Source organism: Fulmarus glacialis, unplaced genomic scaffold (genome assembly GCF_000690835.1).
Source record: "Fulmarus glacialis isolate BGI_N327 unplaced genomic scaffold, ASM69083v1 scaffold2439, whole genome shotgun sequence".
In the NCBI taxonomy this organism is placed as follows: Eukaryota; Metazoa; Chordata; class Aves; order Procellariiformes; family Procellariidae; genus Fulmarus; species Fulmarus glacialis.
The window spans coordinates 14,138-40,178 of NW_009232452.1; the positions used below are offsets into that span (position 1 = coordinate 14,138).

The following is a 26,041-nucleotide window of genomic DNA, read 5'->3' on the forward strand; positions in this document are numbered from 1 at the left end:
AGTCTTCAGGCTGCCCCTACAAAAAACGGCTACCGGCTGAAGAGCTTGCCCTGGAAAAGGCAACCTTGCTCCTAAGGTCTGAGTCAGGCTTACATATTTGCAGTTTTGCCTCACCCAAGCTATGTGTCTTCAACTCTAGACTAAAGTACCCTGCACTCTCATACTTGCTTTCCTCCTGGCACTACAATTCTTTCACCCCTGGTTGTGTACAGCCCAGTGGCGGGTGGCAGGTGAATGGAAGGAGCATTCACCCCTTGCTGCAGCTCTGCGCCTGAGTCACTCCCCGGCAGGCAGATTATCATGAACTGGGGAATCCCTCAGGCTGACATGTCCCCTACCCAGGCCTTCCCCTTACTAGGTTAGTGCTCACCTGCTAGACCATTCTCTGAAAGGTGAATGCCATGAGCACCATAGTTTTCATGAATGTACCAAATATGGCATATGTTTGTGTAAGAGCAGCTTTAGACGCTATGCTTTTTAGATCAGAATTGTTGATGTACACACAGCCAAGGCTTAGATGCCTCTTTGTCTAAGCTTTGGCTAGCAACAAGGCATAGGCAGGAGCTAGACACCTCACTTCTCAAGCTTGGGTGATTTGGAGCTGTGCTGGATGATGTGCTTGACAGCACAACGATCAGCCAGAGAGGTGCCTACTGAGACATCAAGGATAGTCTAAATCAACCTATTAAACACAGGTACCTAAATTTCATCTAACTTGTCTGGATCTTATCCTGTGAGCTACTTCAGTTAGCTAAAATATACCTGAAGTACACCTTTACATTTCATCTGAAATACACAGGTAAAATGTCCCTGTGATTCACTGTGTATATTTGTTGACCTCCAGTTATTTTACCAGTCATATTTATAAAAACATGGTGACACATTTTAGGCTTATAAGCAAACATCAGGGCAGAAAAAGTATTGACAAACAAGCTTTCAGCAAGTAGGTGTCTGTTCATATTCAGCCACCTGACTGGACTGAGTTGGCATCTTTAAAACAAGGGACGGTTTGGTTGCATTAGTCCGTTGGTACCTTTTGCCTAAAAATTAATTAAATCATGTTTCTGATTTAGTTGATTGCCTTGCTCCCTCTGTCTCTGCTTTGAGGTGTATTAGACAAACAGTATAAGAAGATATCAGTATTTTCTTTTCAATATTCTCTTCACTGTTGGAATGCTAGGTTCTTTTGATGTTTGGGGACTTGCACAGTCCTGACTACCTTAGAAAGTCTGGCCAAGCTATTCTTTTCCATCTCTGAATACACCTGCACAACTCCCATTACAGCTGATGGAGTTATGTATGTATACACATTTAAGAATGAATTGCATGTATACAGTGCATATACTCCTCAGCAATGTAATTAGACATGCATGCATGTTCGTAAGTAGAAAGATGATTCACCACTGTGTGTTTCTATGTACATAAAGCCTAACATCAATAAAAACATTAACATATTAACTAAAACATTCTGATGCCTGAAGATCGGCAACTGTTGAACTAGCTGGCAAGTAGTTAGCTTTATAAAAAATCAATTCATACTTTTTCATAACATTTTATCCTCTTACAATAAAATAGTTTTCAAAACAGTATCAATAGGTTCCCATTCAAATTAACTTTTCTTTTACACCGTATCTCATTCAGGTGTTTTTTTTTTTTAAACAAAGCATTTCAATACCAATTCTGTAGTAAGGTCAGGTAAGAAGCTTAACAGTGATTACTGTCTGACAGCTTAATCTGTGCAGTCTTTTGTCAATTTTTCTAAAAGGTATTCAGGCAGAGATTCCACATAAGGAAAAGCAGCGATTTTTAGACATCTAACAACATATAATTTTGTTAAATTTGCATTTAAAAAATGCTAGATTTTTTTTAATTATGCCTGCTTGTTTCTATTACAATAGGCTTCCTGTAACGAGTCTTACCTAAATGTGATGTTGACTGTCACCACTGTGTTATGTCTCCTATTTTTTTAAAAATTCACTAAGATCTTTCAATCTTTTAAATATTTGATCCACATTACAAGATAGAATGCTGTATCAAATGGTTCTAAAAATAGCAGTTTTCTTAAAGCTGATAACCAGGGACATCTGGGGGCCTCCATAATTCACTCCTACATTATATATTTGATTTTATTACTTTGTAAATGCTACTATCTTCAAAAAGAAGATTCATTTTACATAAACTGGAAAAACAAATTTTCTTACTAATTATGCACTTTTGAAAATCAAAATTATACATAAAAATTAAAACATGTCAAAATGCTAGGTACCTCATACAAAGTAATCACACCATATGTTTGCGCTGGCTCTCTCCATTGAAGAAAAATCTTCTCTTCAAAGGTACTCCCTTGAATGGATTCAAGTGGCACAGCACTTGGGACTAAAGGATAAAAAAAGGGAAAAATGCTGTTTTGAGAAAAATTTCAGAAGGAGACACTCTGCTTAATATTTGTGCTATTGAGGCATAAAAAATGTCCTACTATTATTTCCCCAAGACTGAAGCAAAGGCCAGAGTAGATCAGGAGAAGAATGATTTAACAAGATAGTGCCATTAAGGAAATATATGTGTCACCTTCAATCTAAGAAGGAATTAGCGAGCATCGCACTTATCCTGTAAAACACTACTGATGAAAGAAAAGGACAAATCAGCTTTTTATAAGGAATTAGGCGATATCTCAAATATAAATTCTTGTAAATAAAATCTATTGGTGATACCTACTTATCAATAGTGTTACTCTGAAAAAACATATTAAACATTCATATATGAAAATGGACAAGCATTGAAATAACAAGATATAGTTTCAACAGACCGAACTAGAATGATTAGCTTGGAAAGACGAGCCACATGTTGCATAGAACAGCGATGCTCACTGACATTAGGCCTGAAGACCTGCAGCAGGGTGAACATAAGGAAATTATAAAGCAGCCAAACTGGAAATCTGACATTAGTAATTTTTCTTAAAGTCTCTTAATTTATGAGAATGACCTCTGAAGAGTCAGGGATGTCAGAAGGTTCTGATAAAAGGTATGTCAACTGCTCTCAGGTATCTACTTCTGTTTCCTGTTTGTTCTGCAACAATTGCCTTATCCCCGAGCCAACCTCAACGCAGTTTTCAGAGAAGGGGATGTGTAAACTGTACGTGAAAAGCCAGTAAGAAGACACACTTAACATTTTCCACATGCTAGAGAAAGAAGGTGAAAACTACTTGCTGCAGTGGTTGAATTAGCTTCTGAGACCCCTAAGATTTACCCGAATGGTTAAAGAATAGGAAGATCTGAAAGCAAGACATCTGGTGACTCCTTCCCATCGCTAGGTCTGGTAGAGCACTACCTTCCTCCTCCATGCTGTTGGTCTGGGAGTTTACACGGTTTGAGACTTCATAATCACCTCTCTATAGCTCTCCGCAGAGTCCCTTGCTCTACCAAGGGGAAGCTCCAAGGACACAGGTGATGGTTTCTGAACTGCCTTACCCGTATGGACCAGTAAGATTATGCCTTTAGGGCAACCTTAAGTCTGGGCACTAAACCTTGCTTCCAAGTAGCAGAGAACTGGTAAAACTCATTTGGAATCATGGGGTTAATGATTTATATGTAAAGGCAGAGGAATTAAATATAGTGTAAATAAGTTGGAAGTATAGCAAAACACTGTGGTAACCCTCTAAAATTATCTGAAGGCCATAAACTCTGAGCAGTTATGCCATAAGGGAGGTCAAACACTGGCAGAGGTTACCTAGAGAGGTTGTGGGATACCCATCTTTGAAGATACTCAAAACTCAACTATACAAAACCTGGAGCAATCTGCTCTCACTCGATCTGCTCTGAGCAAAAGGTTGGACTAAATGAGCTCTGGAGGTCCCTTGCAACCTACATGATTATGTGATTCAAAAAATTATGATGATTATTTGGGTCAGTATACTCTGTTGTGTTACGTCCAGATTTATGTACCTTACTGAAAGTGTATGGTATACTAAAAAGTTATAATTTTTGTCCAAGGTATTCTCTCAACCACTGATGCTGGTTTTCAATAGGTCTTGGAATAAGATAAAGTTCCAGAGGGCCAGGAATAAGAAAATATTATGCAAAATTTTAGAGCAAATACATAAACAGATAACAGATAACAATAAGGTCTTTAGCTTTGTCATCCTACAACTGAACCAAATCAAAATTAGAGGATGATAGCAAAATTAATTCTAATTAAACAATTTTTTTGTTAGCTATGCTTTGTCAAATCTGTTGCATTAGCAACTATACATTCCTAAATTGTTTAATTTCTTCCCTCATATATTTTGTTTAGAAATTAGTACTGTACAAAACCAATACAGCATATATTAAATGATTTAATAGGTTTAAATGACAGACTTCCAGTATTTATTATAAGAGGAACTCATCATTGCTGAAGTTTTTTCTAGAAATCTTTCCAACATGTTTGCAGTAAATCTATCATTGACCTGGAAGAAAACACAAAGCCATTCCTGTTCAGATTACAGACGATAAAAATGGGAGGAGGACAGATCTGTTATATAAAGCAATGCCAGTTATTTGACAAGATTTCTTTGAACAGTATGCATTTTAAAATGGCTAAAAGCAAGGTCCAAAAAACTAAGGTACACTTGTAGAGGGCCCTAAGGGGCTATACCTCAGCACTGAGTGTTCTGGAAAGGTGAAACTGATTCCTGGTGCATGACCAATTCAACAAGGAAGCCTCATTTTGGTAGCGTAGCTAACAGAGCTCCAGTAAACTCTCTGCATGTATAATCACAGTAATATCACAGAGGACTTAGGAGAATGGTATAACCTTTTCACGCAATATTACTAGAGCATTATAGAGACACAGTAGCCAATTCTGCTGTCCATGCTTCAAAAAAGACACTCACAAATTACATTATTGCTCCAAATAAAAAAATGAACTCTGAAAACTCCACATTAGCCGAAAATTACTAAAAGGAAGGGAATATCTATGTATTTGAATGTCTGTATATGGAATATGTTGTCTGAATAAGCAATTAACGGTGTCCAGTGGTTGGAAAGCCGAAGCTAGAGAAATTGAAACCGCAAATCAAGAACAAATATTTAATGTTGAGCATACCACTCAATAGAAAAACTTACATGAGGATACTGTTGACAATCATCTGAAATTTCTTCAAACTGATACTGGAACTTTTAAGAGGCAGAACATAGTTCAAGCACAAGTTACCAGTTTAATAAAGAAATTATTAAATGATGTGTGATGTTATAGGTTATGTAAAAGATCATTATAACACTTTTAAGACCCTTTATTGCTTTAAAATTGTTGAAGTTGGTGGAAAATCTGTTACAGATTTTAGTGAAAGTAGAACATGCACTTATATAGAAAAGCGTATTGACTATCAAGTAGTATGAATGTACAATGTATATGTATATGTAAATACAAAAACTCACCATCTTCATCAGTTTGTACTACAAGTTCTTGGCTTTCTTTTCGTCCTTCGGGATTCATTAGTACTAATTTGATGCTGACATTTGTGTATGGTGATAGATTAGTAATTGTGTGCTGGGGATGTGAACTTTCTGTATCCCAGCTCACTTCTTCTCTCACTTGCTCTTGTCCTCCAGCCTGGTAACGGTAATGGACTGTGAGGTTGTATCGATGGCAACGTGTGACATTATATCCAAATGGTTCCCAGCAAATAGTGATTTGTCTAGATTTGATCTCCATAACCTCTAGTTTTCGTGGCCCACGCATTGGATCTGCAAAATTACCAACATAATTCTGGTATGATTATTTTTTCACATTATAATAGTAAGTAACATGAGTGATAAGAAGTCATGCAGTTCTATAAATATGACATATAAGCAGAAAACAAATTCATTGCTTAATCTCTCATAGTGCAAATAACAATAGAAGTATAGGTCCTTGAAAAATCAGGAAAAACAAACAGTGAGAAAAAGAGAGAGAAGCGTCTTGATGAAAAATGAAGAGCAAACAAAATACCACAAAGTTTTTATGGTTAAACTCAAACTGCACCATACAGTTTAAATGATACTTGCTTTTTTACCTATCTGTTGCTTGCAAAAAAAAAAGTACGTCCGATTTTTTTTTTAAATTAATTTGTGTTAACACTTTTAGAGCAAAAACCTTCACAAACAAGTATCTAAAAAGAAAAGTTCATTTTAGGGAAAACTTGCAAATGCCTGGTGATTTTCTCCCAGGACTGCTTATACAAAGAAAAAGTGCTAGGTGTTTTTTCAGCTATTTCTTATTCATTTGTTTTTAAGTTAAACTGAATGCAATTACTCAATCTCTATTTGGCCAGGACATTAAGTTAATATTCCAATTCCTTTAAAATAGTCCATAGGGTTCTTTTCCCATAAACATTAGTTGTTAATAGCTTCTTTCTTTCTGTTTTTTTTTTTGCCACATCTAAAATAAACAGTGCAAATACCTCAGTTTGTAGTAGTGGTTTAGCAAAGAATCAAAAGAAACGCCAGGAGGCGCATCAGCCAATATCCTACTGCATTTAAGATTTCCTAAAGATCTCCCATTTGATTACCAGCCATAAATCACATCTAATAAAATCATACCCAAGAACTTATCTATCTATATACAAGAACCAAAGATTGTGGTTGATGAAGTTAAATTTTCTTCAGCCCTACTGGTCCCAGCAATTGAAATAGAAAAGTAAACCCAAATTTCCACCATATTAGAGCAAAACCACTGAGTTGACACACATCCCACATTTTCAAAACACTGTCATTAATAGAGCTATTATACATATTTAGCAATAATCTGGGTTTTTTTCATAGTGGAGCCCTCAACAAGATTAAAGACAATGTCTGGTTTCATCCACTGCTTCACTAGTTAAATGCTTAGAAGACTTCTAATGAGCTAGAAGCCTCTTATACGTAAACAAATTAATATGCATCTTCCCTCTTTTATGTTTATTAATCAACATGTCTTCACTAGGAATGTTCTAAACAATTTACACAGGATTTAATCTTTTTACTTTTTAATAAAATCCCTGCATGCTTGAAATATTTGTTCAAAGATGTTATTCATCTTAACTCCTTGAAGAAAAGGTGTTAAGAAATTGCTTGTTCTCTGTAATATCTACAAAGCAGGGTATTTTTTCCCCCTTTTAAATCCTCCAGCTTCTTTTTTTTTTTTTTAATTAATTTCCACTACCCAACAGTGTTGATCACCAATACAGAATATTTGCCAATTGCTGACAAAATGGCAAAGCAAAACAAATTCAATAATGGATCTAACCTGGTCTCCTTTCTAGTGACTAGACTGAGTGGTAAAAACATCCTCACCAAGGATAAATCAGTATAGAGCCATTTACCTGCTTCCACCCTCAGATACCCCAGCTAAGAATCCTGGTGTTCGGGGTATTTGTGATATCTTCTATTGCTACAACAATTAAGACTAATGAGAAGCAAACCTCAAAGACAGGCAAGTCCTAAGAGTTTCATGTCTTCCTTAAGCATTTACTTCTGCATAATTCAGACATAAATTTCATGAAAAAGGAGTTTTCCTTTTTTTTTGGTTTCCTATCAGCTTCTAGGCATGTCTTCATCTAGGTGAGACTATGAATAGCAAAGGACGGTATTTGATGGGTATTGTGTAACTGTAATGCTATCCAAAGGGGCTAAATAGGACTAGAAAACCAATAAAATTGAGGTGACCCTGACATACAACATTAAGCAGTTGAACAAAGTTCCTAGCTGCAAGAATATGGAACAGCCTGCTTAGTTCCATAGTAGGCACATCAGAAAATTCACAGGGGAGCTGAGAAATCATTTTATTAGAGACATAAAACTAATTTGTAGCATTTTAAAACTGAAATTGAGTGGCTGTACAAAAAAACTGGATCAAAACCTATCCAAGATTTCTGCCCAGGAGGAAGATATTCTTATGTCATGTTACCTTAATAAAAAGTAAAAGTTAGCCCTCTAGTTAAATCTTGAAGTCATTGCTATCAGAATGACAGATACATTTTCACTTCTAACAAAACAGACATGGGAAAAAAGAGATTAGATTGAAAAAAGATGGAGAGAATACAGCTTTTGTTGATATTCACAGCATAAAGCTCATCAGACAAGGCAAATACCTGGTTGTTTTGGTTCCTGACTTGATTCCGTAATCTATAGTATCAGATAGCTATGCAGCTCATATCTGTTTTTTGTACCATTCACTCAAAGATTACACAACTCATAGGGCCCTAATGACCCCTTCGTGGGGTAAGTGTAGTGTGTCAACCAGCTAATGTGTCAACCAATGACAGCACTTCGTGGAAAGAAAGGGAGAGGTAGGTTATTAAAAAACCCTGGGACATAGCAGAGACAGACACTTAAGGAAAAATAAAGCAAGATCTTATATGATGCACCAGGTGGGATAACTGCTGGTTTATGGGGGATGTCAACTGAGAAAGTGAGGTTCAATATTCCAAAGAGGTTTGTCCATGAAAGCGCCTCTGAAGATACAGGCCTGTACTCCAAAGAATTTACTCACTTTGTGTCCTCAACCTCATTTTTAAATTCTCAAAATTGACATGGTTAGTGGAATAGATGATGCTTTATTATTTCTTTCATCAAATAAACCTAATTCCTGAATTACCACTACTTTACTTGCTTTCTTTTATTTTTCTTTCCAATACCACACCTTCATTTATCAGACATGACTTCAGTACAGACCTGAGGATATCAGTTCTCATCTGCTCTATATTGTTAAGTTCTCAGTCATAACAGATCTATACGCTTCAAGTACATGAAAATTTTTTGTTAAATTCAGCTAATTCATACAATAAGCAGGAAAGAGATGAAGGGAAACATGTCTACTTTTAACCAGAAAAAAAGACTAAGGTAACAATGGAATTTTTGGATAAAAAACCATGTGGCTCAAAACAGCCATGAAAAATAGCAGTTATTGCAACAAATGATAGAAAAAGAAGTTTCTATTTGATCAAGTTAGCACTGAGCTTCTCTGGAGGTATCGTTGTATACCCCAGAGGAAATATTTAATGTGATACGGTTCTGAGAGCACAGTACATCGCTTCCAATACACTGGAAAGTATATTCTCTTCATCATGAAGGATGCAGGATATTTAGGACAACACAAAAAGAATGACAGCTAATGACTATGGTTTTAAAGGGAAAGCATGATGACTTCATTTCATTGATTTTATTTTCTACAGGATCTTTTTATCAGTTTCCCATGGTAAGTTCCCAACTTTAAGTGAAAAAGCAAGCATTCTACAGAGAAGCTGCTGTTGTGCTCATGAGACTTGCACTAACTATTCATGTAGTACTTGAAGGTTGTCATCCTAGCAATGGTCTGCTGCTGTTACCTTGCATCAGGTAATGTAAGTGATACCTACACAGGGAAGTGTCATTTCACAGTGCTAATCACAACTGAAATCACATATATTAGAGTAGAAGATGAATAAGGAGATTAATATGCCATACTGATTACATTATATGCAACATATACACCTCATACCCAACAGCTATTTGCTGAACCTTTGTTTTTTCCTTACTTGGTAAAGGCCCACCTGCAGAGAGGTTATACAGCCAGATCTCTCCACTCTGCAGTTCTCTAGATGAACTGAGCCTCTGTGTTCCTCAGTATTGCAGGTATTTTCTTATGCCTCACTGGTACAAATCATGAGACGAAAGGGGAACATAAGGCCTACCAATTCATAAGAGAAGAGGTTTTCCTCCCAAAGGAGGGCACTGCCTGACATGCCTGAAGCTTAGCCAGGTAGTTCTTACTAACTTCCCTGCTGGCGCCTGCAGCATTTTCATACAGCTCTCCTTCTGCCAGTTTCAGCAGGGTATCAAGCAGTGAAGTCTGACAGTTGCAGCTCTGACCTGAGGGATCAGCAAGCCTGGTTCTAGCCCCTGGCACTTTAGCAACCAATTTAATCGGTGATCTTGGCTCCTTCTCTGCTCCTCTCTGTTTTCCTGAGAATATGGAGCAGAGGCTGACAGACAGGATCAATTTCCATTGCAGCTGCAATTCACATCTCATTTCTTTGGAACTTCACACTTTACCTCTTACCACAAGTACAATACTTTTTCAGAAACTCAATTTCAGAATCACAGAGACATTTAGGTGTATTTTTAGCATCCTGTCATTGATCATCAAAACTTGGGTGTAGAATGAAAACTCAGACTGGAAGTTTTGTCTTTTCACCACAGACTGCACAGACCTACTGAAATAAGAGATAAAGAAAGGAATGGCATGGTGATTTTCTACTCCATGATACTCCAGTAGCTGCAGACATCTGGTATGTGTTAGGTACCATTTGAAAGACATCTGAACAATAAGAATGAAGAATTTACTTCTTGTCTAGCTAAACCGCTAAACCACTAAGCCACTATTAGTGCGGTTTAGCTTCTGTAATCACAACTCTTGTGATTTAAATTCCAGATTGGACTCTATTGTCCTCCCACAGGAAATGAAGGATGAACAGAACAAGAAAATGTAAAAATTTAAAATGAAACCAGAATCATCTGAGATTTAAGATATTATCCACTACAGCTCTTTTAAACACAAAATTTAACTAATGATAATTAAACGTACAAGCTTTGTCACAGATTACCTAAGCAGTCTTGTTCAAATTATTTAACATTCCTCTGAGTAAAGTGGGAGTCATTGTACTCTAGCATCAGTATCAGAGGATGTCTCATATCATCTCATGAACACCTGCAAGGAACTTGCATACCATAGTGATGGAGACCATAAGCACACACAAACTTTAGACTTCATTCCACACACTAAATCAGGGCCACATCTGATTCAGCAGACAATTTAATACATGTGCTTGTTTCAAACAAGGCTACTTGTGTTTTAAGTAAGTCAAACACATGCTTTAAGAGTTTACCAGCACTGGTAAAAGTGATCAGGCTGTGAGTGCACTATACTGAATCAGAAGTACCTTCCAGGGAAGAACAAAACAGAACAGCTGAGGAAGAGACATAGGAAGTTCACTTTTCCCTGAAGAGAAACTACAATATTAAACACAAGGGAGATTACAACTCTTACTTTATATGTATTTATGCACACCATTTCATCCATGTTTCTCCTTACTTGGTAAAATCCCACCTGCAGATGTTACAAAGCCAGACTGCTCTACTCACTCTACAGTTCTCCAGATAAACAGATACTCTGCTGCTCCTCCTATGTTATGCCTCAGGGGCACAGACCATGAGGTAATGAAATATCATTTCATCTATCGGGGTGAAATATCATTTCATCTATTGGGGAACAGACTATATGCCTCGTGAGCCAGCTGCTATCGAAGTAATAATGTTTGTTTTGTTTTTAGAAAACAAATCTCAAGATTTGTACATCTATAGTCAACACCAAACAAGAAAGTAGGTAAAGCATTTTACTTGTTTGGCTTGTCCTTATTTGATTTGATTTGATATCCAATCTATACATGACTGCAAACAATTTGAGGTTGTTTGCAAACTTGGTCAAACAGTTTTGTGAAAGATCACATTCAACCGTGATGGAGTGATTTTTATACTGTAATTATTCTTCGTCTGAGTTCTTCAACAACAGTTCAAAAAGAGGTTTTCTGTGCTCAAAATAACACATGATTTATCAAGTCTGGTAATAGATCAGGGTTTTTCGAATTCCAATTTACCAAAAACTGCAGAGTGCAATGAGGAAAGAAACAGTGGGCAAGATTTTGGGTGGTGTAATTTCACAGCTTTTTAACAAATTTTTATTTAGGTCAATAAAACCACATTGATTTCACACAGCTGCATCTCAAATCCAAAGAAGCAGTCAAATTTGTTAATATAAAGAACTGCTTTGTAGTTAGGACTAGAGGAAGAAAAGGGGCACTTTACCTTCATGATTTTTCATACTGTCCATTATTGGGTTATAAAAGAAAGGAATCAAATAAAGAGGAGGCAAAGAAACAAAGGGATAAATGCCTCATAACATGAGCAATATCAAAGTCCTAATATTATGTTGCTGATATCATTGTCCTGCTGAGTCCAATCATCTTAAAGTGAAACCAAAGACTATGCTACACAAAGTTGTGGAAGATCCAGAAACAACCCTTGGAATAAAGAAGGGCACATTATATGTTGGTCATCTTACTTATCTAAGACCACAGTGTGTTGTGGCAGCAAACAAAAATGTTAAAAGCAGCAAAGAACAATCATAAATTTGTAAAAAAACTTGAAACATTGATTTCATCTGGGATACCTCCACTTCCTTTCATGGAGCAGCCATAGAAATTGATAGCAATAGTTACTAAGATTATTTAGGTAAAAGTAAATGACCGCAGAAGATACCCAGCATCTCCTGGAAACATTTCAAGTTACGGTATTTAAAAATCTTACCAATCTTTCACTGTTACTTACTAATAGCATTTCCAAAAGAACACATCCCTCCTTCTGCAAAAATAGATGCCTCCCACAGAAAAGCAGCACTTCTATCAGTCTTTAAATGTACTCCTTGACACTCTAAAAAATGTTGGGAGCAAGCCCTGCAGAGCTTCAGCGCTAATGAGAGAAAGAACTATGAGACAGCAAAACTGAAATGATAGTCACCTGCAATCCAAAAGAGGAAGGAATAATCAATTATATATATATTATATGCTGAAAACTAGACTATGCCTGTTTTTCTTTGAAAAAATTCTGGAAAAAACGGTTTCTTTTAAATGATATTCTTTAAAAAAATTTTTTCTTCTTTTTAATTATATTCTTTTAATTATATTCATTTGTCTTCCACAGTCCAAATGCCAGCAAAGGAAGATGAATATAAGGTTGTATGTACCCTAAAGTTATCAGGATGCTAACTTTGAGCAATAGCCTGTGGGGATTCCTTCTGCACCCTTCCAAGTTATTGTGGACTTAAGAGCATTGAGAGGCAGGAATAAGCTTCCTGCATATGTTTCCCTCAGCACCTTCACTAATGTGATCAGCATCCACAGTGTCATGGAGAGAAGGTGTCAACAGGACAAGACTTAAGCATAAAAAACCACATCTCAGGGCAACCCCACCACAGATAGTTTTGTGTCTCTGGACTAAACCACTTCCCAGCACCTGAGAACCGGAAGATTCTCACTTACGGCATGTGCTCACACTCAGCCTGTTTTTCCTGCCAGAGATGCCAGCAGTCTACTGGGCAAAAGAGAAAAGCTAGCATCTCCCAAACTATCCTGCTGTCAGTAAGATTACAGCTAACACCATTCTTCTTCAGCGTGGAATCAGATGCAAGATCGTGCTTCCACTGATTTTGTTTTATCGTATACTTCGGAAGAATTGTGTAATTAAACCTTACGTGTCTGTAGGAGATACGACGATAGCATTTCTCCTAGTTTATATACAAAGAAGCTGAAGCTCAAAAGAAATGAATTATCTGCTGAAGGTTACAAAGCATCAGCAAAAGCCGTGGAATCCCAATTCTCAGTCTCATTTCTAATCCATTAGAACATAGCACTCAACAGGTTTTTCTGCACTTTGTGGCCAGAACTGGTTAGTTCCAAAATGTGGGACCTCACAAAACAATAAAATACATACTCACAGCTCACAGCAGTAAAATGAGCAGGCCAAGTTCTTAAAATAAGCAAGCTTAAATCCTCACTCACTTCTCAAATTCAAATGTGAGATATAGTAGAGGTCTACTTTCTCCAGGAAGGATCATAAGTACTAATATCAGCTTATCACTAGGAGAGTCTTTTTGTGATATTTCTAGCTGAAACACAAGCTAAAAAATATAGGAATTCTTGGGAGACAACCACGATATTTAGCCCGTTATAGAACATACATTCTAATAAGCATCCAAGGCATCAGCTCACCACTTACAAAAAATAAGTGTAGCTTTTGCTTGAAACCAGATGAGGCATGGGATTTAAGCTTTTAGTAATGTATTATTACAAGCACTGGATACAGAAACATGAATGAGTGATATAATACTGCATGAGAGTTTCCTCAACTTTTTAATCTCTTAATTCTCCAATTCATGGCTACACATATCCCATGAGGCCTATGTCTTCAGGCTGACATTCACAGTTGCAAAATATATTGGTCTAATCATCAATAACACCCTTTTAATCATTAATAACACCCTTTTGAAGTTAGTAGTGGTTTTAAGTGTTAGTTTCTATACAATGTCTTCTTTCATGAGAGAGCTGACATGAACTTTTCACTTTATAGTAAAATTTAAATCTGAACCAATGCAAATTGAATCTAGTATTTCTTTATGTTGTCATTTTATAGGTATACTCTGAATGGTGAGTCGTTTAAATTCTAATACATTTAAATAAGGAATGAAAGAAAAACATCATTCGATATATTTTTGTCAAATTACCTACATTACATGATTACTCCTCCACAATCAAAATCAGATTTTAAGTATGAATGATACAAACAAGATTACATTCCGAATCTGCAACAGAGATTTTAGTTGCTTGTTTAAAATGACATACCTAGCTATTCAGTAATCATTTTATAATAACCCCTTTCATTTCTAAATCTACTTAGCCATCAGCCACTAGTGAGGAAAATGCTGGCAGTGGTTTTTACAACTACACATTAGTTTTACATTTCATGACAAGCTAATTCTAGAGAGTTCGAAAGACAGACAAGCATGTGTTCTTAAGGTTTTCTTTCTTTTGCACGAAGGAAGCACACATCTAACTGAGAAATGAAAAATAAAGAGTGCAGACATATACTTTTCACTTCACACATATGGCAGTGGCAATTTATCCCAACTTCACCCCAGGAACCCCCGTGAATATGTAAATCAACAAGAAATAAAAGGTTGTGACAAATACCTCTCAGAAGAAGTACTATGGTAAGATGGCAAATGAACTACTTCTGGTAGATGCTGCCTTTGGTAAATCTACCTTTGGTGGATACTTGGATCAGAACGATCTTTGAGGAAAATTAAAGTCAAATGACCTATGTTGCATATATTGTCCCTCCTGACTGAATCTATCACAGGCGTTTAACCCTTTTTCTGAGTTGATCACATGGCTGGTTTACAGTGTCATTATTGTCCCTTTCTATCATATGTCCATCATATGTTAACAAAGCAGATGTCATTATCTCCTGATCTGACACAGAGACGCATTTAACCAGACATGTACCTTCACACCTGTGGCACCCTTCAGAAGTTGGCACATCTAGCAGCCTTCTAGACCAATTTATACAGCATGTAGCCCAGATGCTGCTCATATTTGAGAAGCTGGAGGCAACACAAAGGAAGCTGAAGGTCTGAGGAATTGCTCTTGTGGCCACCTGACATACCTCCTTCACACAGTTACCACGCAACAGTATTGTCTTCACTGAACATGAAACCATCTGGTAATACAGGGTCAATACAGAAACTTCCAGATATACTAAGAGATGGTGCAGGTGGCTTGCTCATAATTAAGCATATTAATGAGAACAACAGACATAATTTGACCATGCACCATGAACAGGAGAAATGGCATTAATGTAACATACACTATTCTACTCAGTTGTCAAAAAATGGGAACCCAGGAGAACAGTATAAACATTTAGAAGGTCTGGTGTGAAGGAAAAATCTTGTTTCTAGCCCATCTTCCTGGAAATGGCTGGAATACACCTATGACACTGTAGTATGGCAAACTGTTCTCTTTATATGCTAATACAGTATATGTATTTTTGTACAGTAAGTGTCCCAATCACCTTCTAATTGTGACTAATATTAATGGCAAAGCCTGCACTGTTTGCTCTGTTGTGTGACACATCAGCATGTTTGAACTCATTAAGTTTTATGGTACAGCTGCTTGAGCTGCCCCTGAAGTCAACTGGAGAAAAGATAAACCATTGTGTAAATTAGTGAAGGTTTCAGCTGCTCAATACCTGCCATGAAAGTAGAAGCCCAGAGACTGTTTATTATGTTGTGCAAAAGAATAAATGGGCAATGCTGTTTCATAGATCAGTCAGAATAAGATGTAGCAGCGTATTCTGGTTATCACTGTGGCCTATTGCTACTGACAAATCACATTAATTCAGAGCTGTTACGTACAGTGGTGTTAGCTAAATTGGGGATTGAAAACAGGCCTTTATTGAACCTAGATGACAGGACAACATGGTCATATAAATCTACGTAAAAGAGAAAATGCCACCAATCAATGTTACGTGTCTAAAAAGAATATTTACCATTCTTTCTAATCTGACACGTGCAATCAACCTTAACCAAACGATGTAGAGTGAGATCGGTTTTGACAAATAACTCTCAAATGCATAAACCTGATAAATGAATCAGATTCTCTGTAACAACTGGTAAAAGAAACTTCGAACTTACATACATGTCAAAAGGGAACAGAATATTCTGTCTTCCTGCTACACTACTACGTGCTAACTACTATTAACATGTAAGTACAATATTAAATGAGAAGTACTGTAAAGTTGAGAAGATCACCTGTTTAATTTGTGACAAGACCCTTTTCCCAAAGAACCTCCTACGTAATTCCCAGTCAGTCTGGATACAGCCTTTAACTTTCCTCAGGATTTTTGTAGGAGCTTCACACAAGCCTGAGGACTCACTAGCTACTGCGTAAATGAAGGTGCTTTTTCACCCACCAATCTAAACTACCATCTTTGTCTTTGTATATTGTCAGTAACTAATAAATTGGGCCTCAGTATCAGTTGCAACACTGAACTCTGATTCCTTTCTTAAGCTAGCACAAATGAGAACAGTACTTTACTCACACTTTCTTAAAAGAAGCAAAATACAAACTTCTCCTACTCTATCTGGGTAACTCATCAAGTTTTGGATGTTTTAATTTAGAATGATAAAAGAACTTACATAAATGATATAGGTAAAGTAATTTTTGTTCTTCTGTGTATCGGGCCACCTTGTATGAAAGGAATTTTTTGCTGATTATCTTTCCCATTCAATACCTATACATAATGTCTTTATACATTAAAGTACTTGAAAAGTACCTACATTAAGAGTATACACTGTTGACTTTGTTGGTTGAATATATTCAGCCTTTTTTTTCCTGCTATATCACATATCTAGAAAATTTCTTGACAAACTCCCCCAGATTGCTCCGTCTCTGGCAGATTTCTTTGAATTTTCCTGTGACAGCTGAAGAATTTATTTGCCACCAGTGTTCTCTGCTGTACCATTCCCCGTAAAAAGCAAATCTAAGAAAACATGCTTGCTTATGATGGGAATTTATACTGTTATACTGTACTATGAAATACAAAGAAAACCAGCCCATCCTTGCTTCCGACACATTTGTAACAAGGAAAGAAACATGCAGTGGAGGAGGAAGGAGAAGAGCTGGGAAAAAGGGGTGTAGTGGTTGGTAAACTGCTTCAAAGTTAATTCTCTTTTTCCTCATAAGATTTAACAGCCCTAAGATTCCCACAAAAATGTATGTACCTGGGACTTTGATGTCTGCCTCAGATACAGAAATATATGATACTACTGACAAAAACAGTAGACAAAGGAATATAAGCACAGACTAAAGAAGAAAATATGAAAATAAACATGCTTTTGTGCAACGTGTATCACAGGTTAGTTAAGCCTGTGTTGTTTATTTCCTTTAAGCCATGCTTTATTTCCACACGTGGTCTTGAGCCTGTGTTGCTTATTTCCTTTCTGTAGTCATAGAGATTAACCATTTATCAGGACTACATTTCCCTACGTTGCCTGCAGCATTCCCTGCTTTAATCGCTACAGGTCACTTTGCATTTGGTTATGTCCTTTTGCTGCCTTCCCCTCTTCTAAATTTGGTCCTGTCAAATGGATTAAAGAACGTGTGCATTTATGCCAGAATCATAACTGACATGGAAGAACACAAAGCAGCCATCAAATATTGAGGGAAGTGGAGGTTATGGGAGGTTGCTAAAGTACCTGCAATCCTGAGCGAAGGAGAGGGGCCAGGACTAGATTACAGTTTCACTGGTCAAAGACAGGCAGTTGCGTTACTGTTGAGACATAAGCCAGCTCTACAGGTCACTCAGGAGCCCTGGATCACAGTTTTACCACATAGCTCAAGGAAAACACAGAAGAGGTGACTAGTAAAAGTCTACCAGAAATAAGCTGGTGTGACAAATTACAGAACTGCATATGACAGCAATTACATAAATCTGAAAACCAGTCACCAGTGACCCAGGATTCAAAGTCCATTAAGCATTGTTTTTTCCAATTGAACTGAACTAATGGAAAATAATTGCTATTCTGAAAAAGGTCATACACAAAGTAATAAAAAAGCAAGTGCTATAGAGTCACTATTTATACGTTACTCTAATTTGAATTTATAAATTGCTGACATCTGTTATAAATCATGCAGTTTTCTTCCTAGCACAGAAGTTTCTCATCGCAGGCTTTCCCCTGTCTCTATCATGATTATGAAAGTAAAAAATTCAGGATAATAATTTACATGGAGTTTGTGGAGTGCTCAGGTTTTCACCTCTAAGGGTGCTTTTCATTAACAAAACTGGGAAGAGAGTAAAAAAAAGGCAAAAAAATCCCAAAACCCAAAGGTAAAAAGCAACAAGAGCCTACAACAGCTCAAAATCAACAGCTCCCAGAGCATTTGGCCATAGAATAGCCACAGAGCAATCCTTATTTAAAAATTAAAATAAAGTTTTAAAATAGTTTCATTTTAGAAAACAGGAAATATTCACAAAGATATAAACCACACATTGATATTTTAAGTATCAAAATTTGCATTTGCGTGATAGGAAATGTAAGCTCTTATTTGTGACTCAGAATTGAACTAAATGAGAAGGCGACAGTAAAAGAGCTGCTGCTTTTGCATTTGCAGAATGTTTAGGGGTTACCTGTTATAATCTTGAATTATGATTATGCTTATTTTTTTGTCAGTAATCTACATGCACATAAAAGTGGTTTGCTGGATTTGGTATACATATGCACACAAAATCTAGAAATATTCATATAATGCATAACCAACTTAAGCTAGAAGTTTCTCGACAACTGAGCGGCTGCTTTATGCTTATGTAAGTCTGCCAGTAGCACAATCGCATTTTAAACTAAGTTGTATTTGTAAGAACAAACAATTTCATTGACTTGTAAATGGATCGTTATATTCAGAACTTCATTTCTAATAGTTAACCTGAAAAACCAGAACATAGCCATTAATAAGGTGTTATAAACATTAATTGCTCTTGTTATACTAGATGGTGCAAACACTCCTGTCGAGTGTTCCTGGCTGGATCTCAAAGGTCAACTGTAGAGACAAATTGGAAAAAAACCTGGCAGAAAGACAATATGACAGAGACTTGAAGTCAACAAAAACTCATTTGCTCACTTGCCCCATCCAACCCATCAGCTGAAGTCTGTGTGGATCGGTATTATTCACGCAGGTGATAGGGCTTAGTGGAAAGATCTCTGTACTGGGGAATCTGAAACCTTGGCTCAATTTCTGGCTTAGGCACTTGTCACTGGAAGATCATAAAAATCCCGCTCAACACCTCAGATTTGAATAACTAAATCCTCTGTTTGTAAAGCACTTTAATATTTATGGCTCAGAGGTGTTACACTGGAAGAAGATATTATTATTTTTTCAGTATGCTCTGGAAGTTGAAAGGAAAGCAACATTGAAAGCCAGGGCATCTCTAGCTATGCCACTGCTGAGGACACTCACCAATTCATACAACTGTGTTGAAGCTAAATGTATGCGGTAGTCTGCTTCACTAATACATGACTTCAGAAACGCTGACAAACTGATGTCATGGAAGGCAAGAGCTTAATTCAAGACAAACAGGTGAGTTAGGATGGTGTATTGGGTGCAGCTGCCCAGGTGCTGGCAGCGGCGGGCTGCAGGGGCAGCCCTGTGCCAGGCACAGCTGGTTCCAGCCGGTTCCAACCGACCCACTACAGGCACAGCTGAGCCCCTCAGCCAAGATGGTGGTGCCTCTGGGAAAGCGTACTTAAGAAAGAGCAAAACACTACCTAGCAGTGAGATGAGCGAGGGAAAAAAGTGTGAGAAGCAGCCCTGCAGACACCCAGGTGAGAGAAAAAAGAGGGGGAGGTAGTGCTACAGGTGCCGGAGCAGACTCCCCTGCAGCTGGGGAGAGGACCATGGTGGAGCAGGCATCCACCCTGCAGCCCATGGGGGATCCCACACTGGAGCAGGTGGATATACCCCGAAGGAAGCTGTAGTCTGTGGAGGACTTCATGCTGGAGCAGAGGAAAAGCGTGAGAAGGAAGGAGAGGCAAAGAGGAGCTGTTGTGGACTGATCCCAACTCCCATTCTCCATCCCCCTGTGCCACTCGGAGGGGGAGAGGAGCTGGGAGTGGAGGAGTCAAGCTGAGCCTAGGAAAAAGGCGAGGAGGGGGAGGATGGTATTTTAACTTCTCTTTGTTTCTCACTACCCAAATCTATTTCAACCGGCAATAAATTAAATTAATTTCCCCCAAGTCGAGTCTGTTTTGCCTGTGATGGTAATTGGTAAGTGATCTCCCCGTCTTTACCTCGACCCATGAGCTTTTCCACCTTATTTTGTCCCCCTGCCCTGTTGAGGAGGGGGAGCGAGAGAGCAGCTGGGTAGGTGTCTGGCAGCTAGAGCCAGCTGAGGTCAACCCACCACAGATGGGTTTGGTATTTTGAATATTTAGGTCTGATCCAGGTACAAGTGAGTGTTCCCTGAATGAAGAATACAGTATCAAGACCTCAGTAAATAGTAGACAAAAACAGGCAAGAAATTTTGGACTACACAATTTTTTTTGTTTAATTTTTGATGAATTCACAGTGTATTAAGTATTGGAGCAGAAAGCAATCATTTTACATTGTATCAGCACCAGCAGTGTATAACCATGGTAAAACAATAATATTTTGAAAAATTACAAAAGACTATTCAAGACATAAAAAGGAAGTATCAAAGAAAGAACATCTTTCTTTTGATGACTACATTTCTGTAAGTCTGCAAAATTATTAAAGACACAGACATTTTTTACTCCTGCTAAATTGTTAGTTAGATATGCTACAGAAAAATGATTTTAATTAAGAATTAAATTAAACAGGGAGTTTGCATGGACAGAACTTTCAAGAAGCCTTAAAGCACATTACTATTAGATCTCTGAGAGAATATTTTGACCAGGATTTTCCTACTCCTTATTTATATGGCGATTTCACAACCTTAATGCATATTTACTAGTATTCTAATACAGAAGCAATTCCCAACTGGAAAAAAAAACCACACCAAACCCATTAAAAATCAGGCCTTTTAAGAGTTAAAGCAGAAGGTGCTCACATGACAGCTCAGAAGCATTTAAGTCCACTTCAGCCCTTTCACTGAACGCTGCTTCTAATACTACCATTAAGAATGTAAGTGAAGAGGGGTTGGAGGGACCTGGTCCCTCATGATGCAGCCCTTGCTTATGACAGAAGAAAAAACTCTGTAGGCAACAGCATGGAATTGCTTAAGTGGTCATTTATATAATAATGTTTAGCATGGTACAAGTGTATTGTTGATTTAACTTCACTGATCTGAGGCTGCTTCTAACACCAGCTTGTGCCAATAACAAAAAATACCGTTCTTGGATATGTTACAATTGTTCAGTATGGCCACACAACTACCCCTGGAGAAAATCTGGTTTAAATTATGAGCTAAAATGAAAGAAAAATCCTTCTACAAGGCTAAGCGTAGTTGTTCTCTCACTGAATTCACAGGTGAATTCAGCCACTGCATAGTTATACGTGTGGCTGTCATAGCAAATCTTCTGTAGCCCAGTACACAGCGAGGAAAGATTTGCAAGTTCAGAAGGCATGCATCCTTTGCCCTCTCCAGCATGCTGCAGCACAGCAATTCCCCACAGAGTCCTATGGTGCATAGGATCCCTGTAGTGGCTTTCTGCCTACAGCAATGGGACCTTAAAAGCTCCCAGCCATACCTGAAGCCCGTTAGTGAAACCAGGCTAGGAAAGGCAAGTTTTGCCTTAATAGAACAGGAATGTGGATGAAATACTATTGTAGGTGAAAGATAAGACAGGCAAGTCTCACATGCTCTCAAGTTTCCCATCAAATAGGAAATTGTCAACAAAAGTCAAAATATGACACTGTTACTAACACTGGGAGATTGGGGCATATAAGGTTAACCTCCTATCACATTCAGGGAACTTCTCATCCTTCCCACCTAGGGCTGTGTTTGAACGTGCAAATGCCCCAGGAGAGATGGTCACCACAGGACTGCCATGCACCCCTGGGCATGTGCCCAATATCATTATTGACATGAAGTCCTATGCTTTGGAGGCATCCCAAGAATTTCCATCCTTGCTTTCTTGTTTCCTGGAAAACTTGTTTTCTGACAGGTGTAGTAAAAGCTGCTGGCTCACACAAACAGGAAAACATACTTTTGGTTTTCTTCATTTCTCTCCATTGCCCTTGGCAAAATGCAGAAAGAAGCGGAGAGCGGAACAAAGGCTCCAGCTATTCTCAGCTGTCTCCAGGAAGCGCGGGGGACCCACCACACACAGACATGTAATGGGATAATGAAGGAGCTCAAGCATGCTGGAAACTGTTGGTTATTCCTACGGCCATGCTTAGTGAAAGCTTCAAGTCAACCAGACTGATAAGACGCAGAAGTGCCAATTGTCTCATCAGAAAGCCTATTCTCAGTACTAGTTGATAGTTTAATTTAGCAGATTCAGGGCATACGAAAAAAGAACTGAATAAAGACAAAAGCTGTTTATTTAAATTAGGCTTTGGCTCAGAATGTCACCTGTCACTAGAAGGAAGCACTATATGTCAATGCTATAGGTGAAAGACCAAGACAGGTAGTATTTATGTGTGCTGCGCAATGCCACGTTACATATCTGTAAGAGGGCTTTAAAAAGACAAACAAAAAGCTTAAAAAGCTAACCCATTATTATGGAGTTTCTGCCTTCTAGCAGAGGGAAGTCTAAAGCACCGTTATGGCATCTATTTTTACAAGTTTATGCCAAATCATCTATCCAAAATTTCTCTAGATAAATTTGCAGTAACAAGTTTAAAAACGCATACAAGAAGTTAGTTACAAATGGCAGAACAAGCCCTAGGAGGCTTCTGGCAGCTTCACAGGCATTAATCATGATCCATATATAAAAGTACTCCCTGTGAATTCACATAAAATAAGGCAATAATTCCATCTACAGTTTCCAATGACATGAACAAATGACTCAAGATGCAATCCTGTTGTTTATGATGTTGCTAGAATCTCTTGATAAAGGTAAAGCCTAATGTTTATAACTATAGACACATTTTCCTTACAGTATGTTCAGCAGACCATAGGATTACCTACATGACTGTATGTTGTTGAAACAATTTTACTCTCAGTACAACCAAAAAGCTATTTAAAACTACAGTAAATAAACCCATTTGCTTCAGCAGAATTTGCAATTCATTTCAAATTTTAAAAATAGAATTAGTTATCATGATCTTAATGTAGAGCTATCTCTTAAGTCAAGAGGGAAACATACGGACAACAAAACAAATACAGCAATAGCATGGAGACAAAAGAAATAGGTGCATGAAGGCTGTCCTATATATTCATGAAATACTTTATTCTTGCCTCAGGCACTGTCTGAAATGTCCTGGAAGAAAACTCCTAATAGCTGGTTTGAGCTTTCTCCATTTCCTTTAATGAAGAAGAATGAAGAAGAGCATCTGAAACATTCTGAAGGCAATCTACTAAAAACATTGACTAATACAGAGCTCCCTGTATAACACCCAGTAATAATTATAAAGATCACTTACATACAAAAATGCCATTACGAAAACATAATTAACAGTCAGAAAAATGCCAGACAGTATCACAGACATCACTAAAAATCCTGAGTTCCTTTATTTAGTTACAAAAATTAAATAATTTTATTGTTTCTCAATAAACCTACAGAAGTGCACAAACAATGCTGGTATCAATCTGAGTGCTCTGGTGGTTGTCTTGTGTATGCCTTTAATATTACATTTAGAGGTAGGTATAGCTGGGTGTCTTACAGGAAAGAAATTTAGCAGTGATCTGCAGATATCTCACTCCTGTGTAAATATATTTTTATATGTATTTAGGTCTGGCAGTCCACTAACGATTGCTCTTCAATTTAAAATACATCTACATATCCAAAATTTAAATAAGGCAATGTTAGTACATTAATTTTTATCTTGAACTCTATTGTTAAATAATATAAAAAAGCCATATTCAAAAATTTAATATCATTGGCTAATTTCTTGAAAATAGGCAAAATAGCACATAAATAACTTGCTCTTTAGTTGAAATAGAACTGGATCATTACAGAAGTTATGGAAAGAAAGTGAAGAAAAACCACACACTGCATGAAGATGCAAACTGAAGAAAAGCAAAGAGGGGGTACTATCAGGGCTTAGGTTAGCACAGCAAAACTATCTTTTTATTTAAAGCATGATTTCACAAAACACAGGATTCAGGTTCTTGACTCCCATCACATTTATGGCTGTGATCTCCTTCTCACACAAGATGTTTATTGATAAGCAGGTGTGGTGAAAAAAATCGGGCTATTCATGTGATAGCTGATCTACGGAACTGTACTAAGCCATTGCAGACCGCAGATCACAGCCAGCTTGGAGGTCCTGCTCAGAATAGCTGCAATGGCAGGGAGAGATATTCCCAAACGCTGGGGAGGAAAGGGCGGCTTACGCTACACTGAGCACTTGCAGGTGAGCACCCTTGCTATTGAGGAGAATTTAAATAGTAGCAAAGACAAGGCTGAAATTTAAGGAATGGAAGCTGCCGGCCAGATTCCAGAGGAGAAAAAAAGAAACATTTTCTTTACAGAAGGACTTGTGAGAGGCAACCATTAAAAAGGAGAAGAAAAAAGAAAGAAAACCAATCTTTAATTAGTAACTTTACTTAGCAATTATTCCAATCGGAGAAGTATATGCATAGCACAATCCGTACACTTGTTAGGCTGTGAATAGTCATTGCTTTTCAGTTTGAGTTTGTTTCTGGAAATAAAGTATTTTTTCAGTACTGTTGTGGAAACAGAAAACTTTTATAATATAATATCTGAGGTTGAAGAAGAGCAGAAGTCCTTCGTATAAGTCAAACATTTATGGCTTGAGGCATATAGCAAAATAAAGCTGGTAGTTTTTAAGGTTTCCTTTCCTTTTGCAACTGACTCTACTTTCTAAAACATGTTTGTTTCACTTGTATCCAAAATACAAGCAACTTCATCAGATGGCAAATTGCTCACCTTGTGACCACAGGCTAACATCTCAATCTTGCGTTATAGTAGAACATTGCCTATAGTAAAACACACTCTGTCATTTTGGTTCAGGCAACCTGATACCCAATGTACACATCCAGGGGCAGAATTCGGCCATGTGAGTACAAAAGAAATAAATCTATCCTTTCGACAAAAGACAAATTACACTGTTACAAATCCAAGCCAAGCATATTGCCTAGGGTATCTGCAAACTGCTTGCAAACTGTTCACCTACTAGTTTTAAAGTAAGAAGACAAAGGACTAGAGGCCCTTGTATCTATAGTAGTACAGCAGACCTGAGGCCCCTGAATCTTCAAAAAACCAGTACATTTGAAATATTTTTCAATTCAGTTCTCTTTTTTCTTAAGCGCATATTTTCACTTAATGGTTTTCCCTTACTCTACATAATGGTTCTTTAATCTTTCATACCAATTTCTAGCATGATAAAACAGTCAGCATCCACTTTCATTAAATATTTGATGATTACTTAGCTCTCACAAGGTGAAAAGTTTCTATGATTTTTATTGTAGGTTTTGGATGTTTTGCAAAATCCTAAAAGTACACCAAGAAGTCTTTATGCCCTAAAACTTAGCTAGGTATACACTGTGATACAGAACAGCTAGTCTCCATTATATCTGAGAAATGCTATAATTCAAAATAATGCATGAGCATTTAATATGTGGCAACCAAAGACTTGAGCATACAGCTTTGTTTTTATCCATTCATTTCAATGTCTTCAGGAGTAATACAACTTGTCTATGCTATTATGCCTCATTGGTTTATTTTATTAACAAAAGTTATGAAGGTGTTGCCTACCAAATGAAAGCATTTACTAATGTGCCTATCTCTAGGAATAGTGAGAAGCCTCCATGAA

General features: G+C 37.5%; 1 protein-coding gene across 1 annotated transcript in view; it reads right to left on the bottom strand.

Moving 5' to 3' along the window:
- Positions 1 to 5,724, bottom strand: part of LOC104081959 (receptor-type tyrosine-protein phosphatase mu-like) — a 12,924-nt gene extending 7,200 nt beyond the window's left edge. Inside the window, exons 1-2 of the mRNA XM_009584893.1 lie at positions 5,415 to 5,724; positions 2,267 to 2,376 (exon numbers count right to left, since the gene is read on the bottom strand). Coding sequence (XP_009583188.1) covers positions 2,267 to 2,376; positions 5,415 to 5,718 — 414 coding nt within the window. The 5' untranslated portion in view covers positions 5,719 to 5,724. The remainder of the gene's footprint in view (positions 1 to 2,266; positions 2,377 to 5,414) is intronic.
- Positions 5,725 to 26,041: the final 20,317 nt, after the last annotated feature.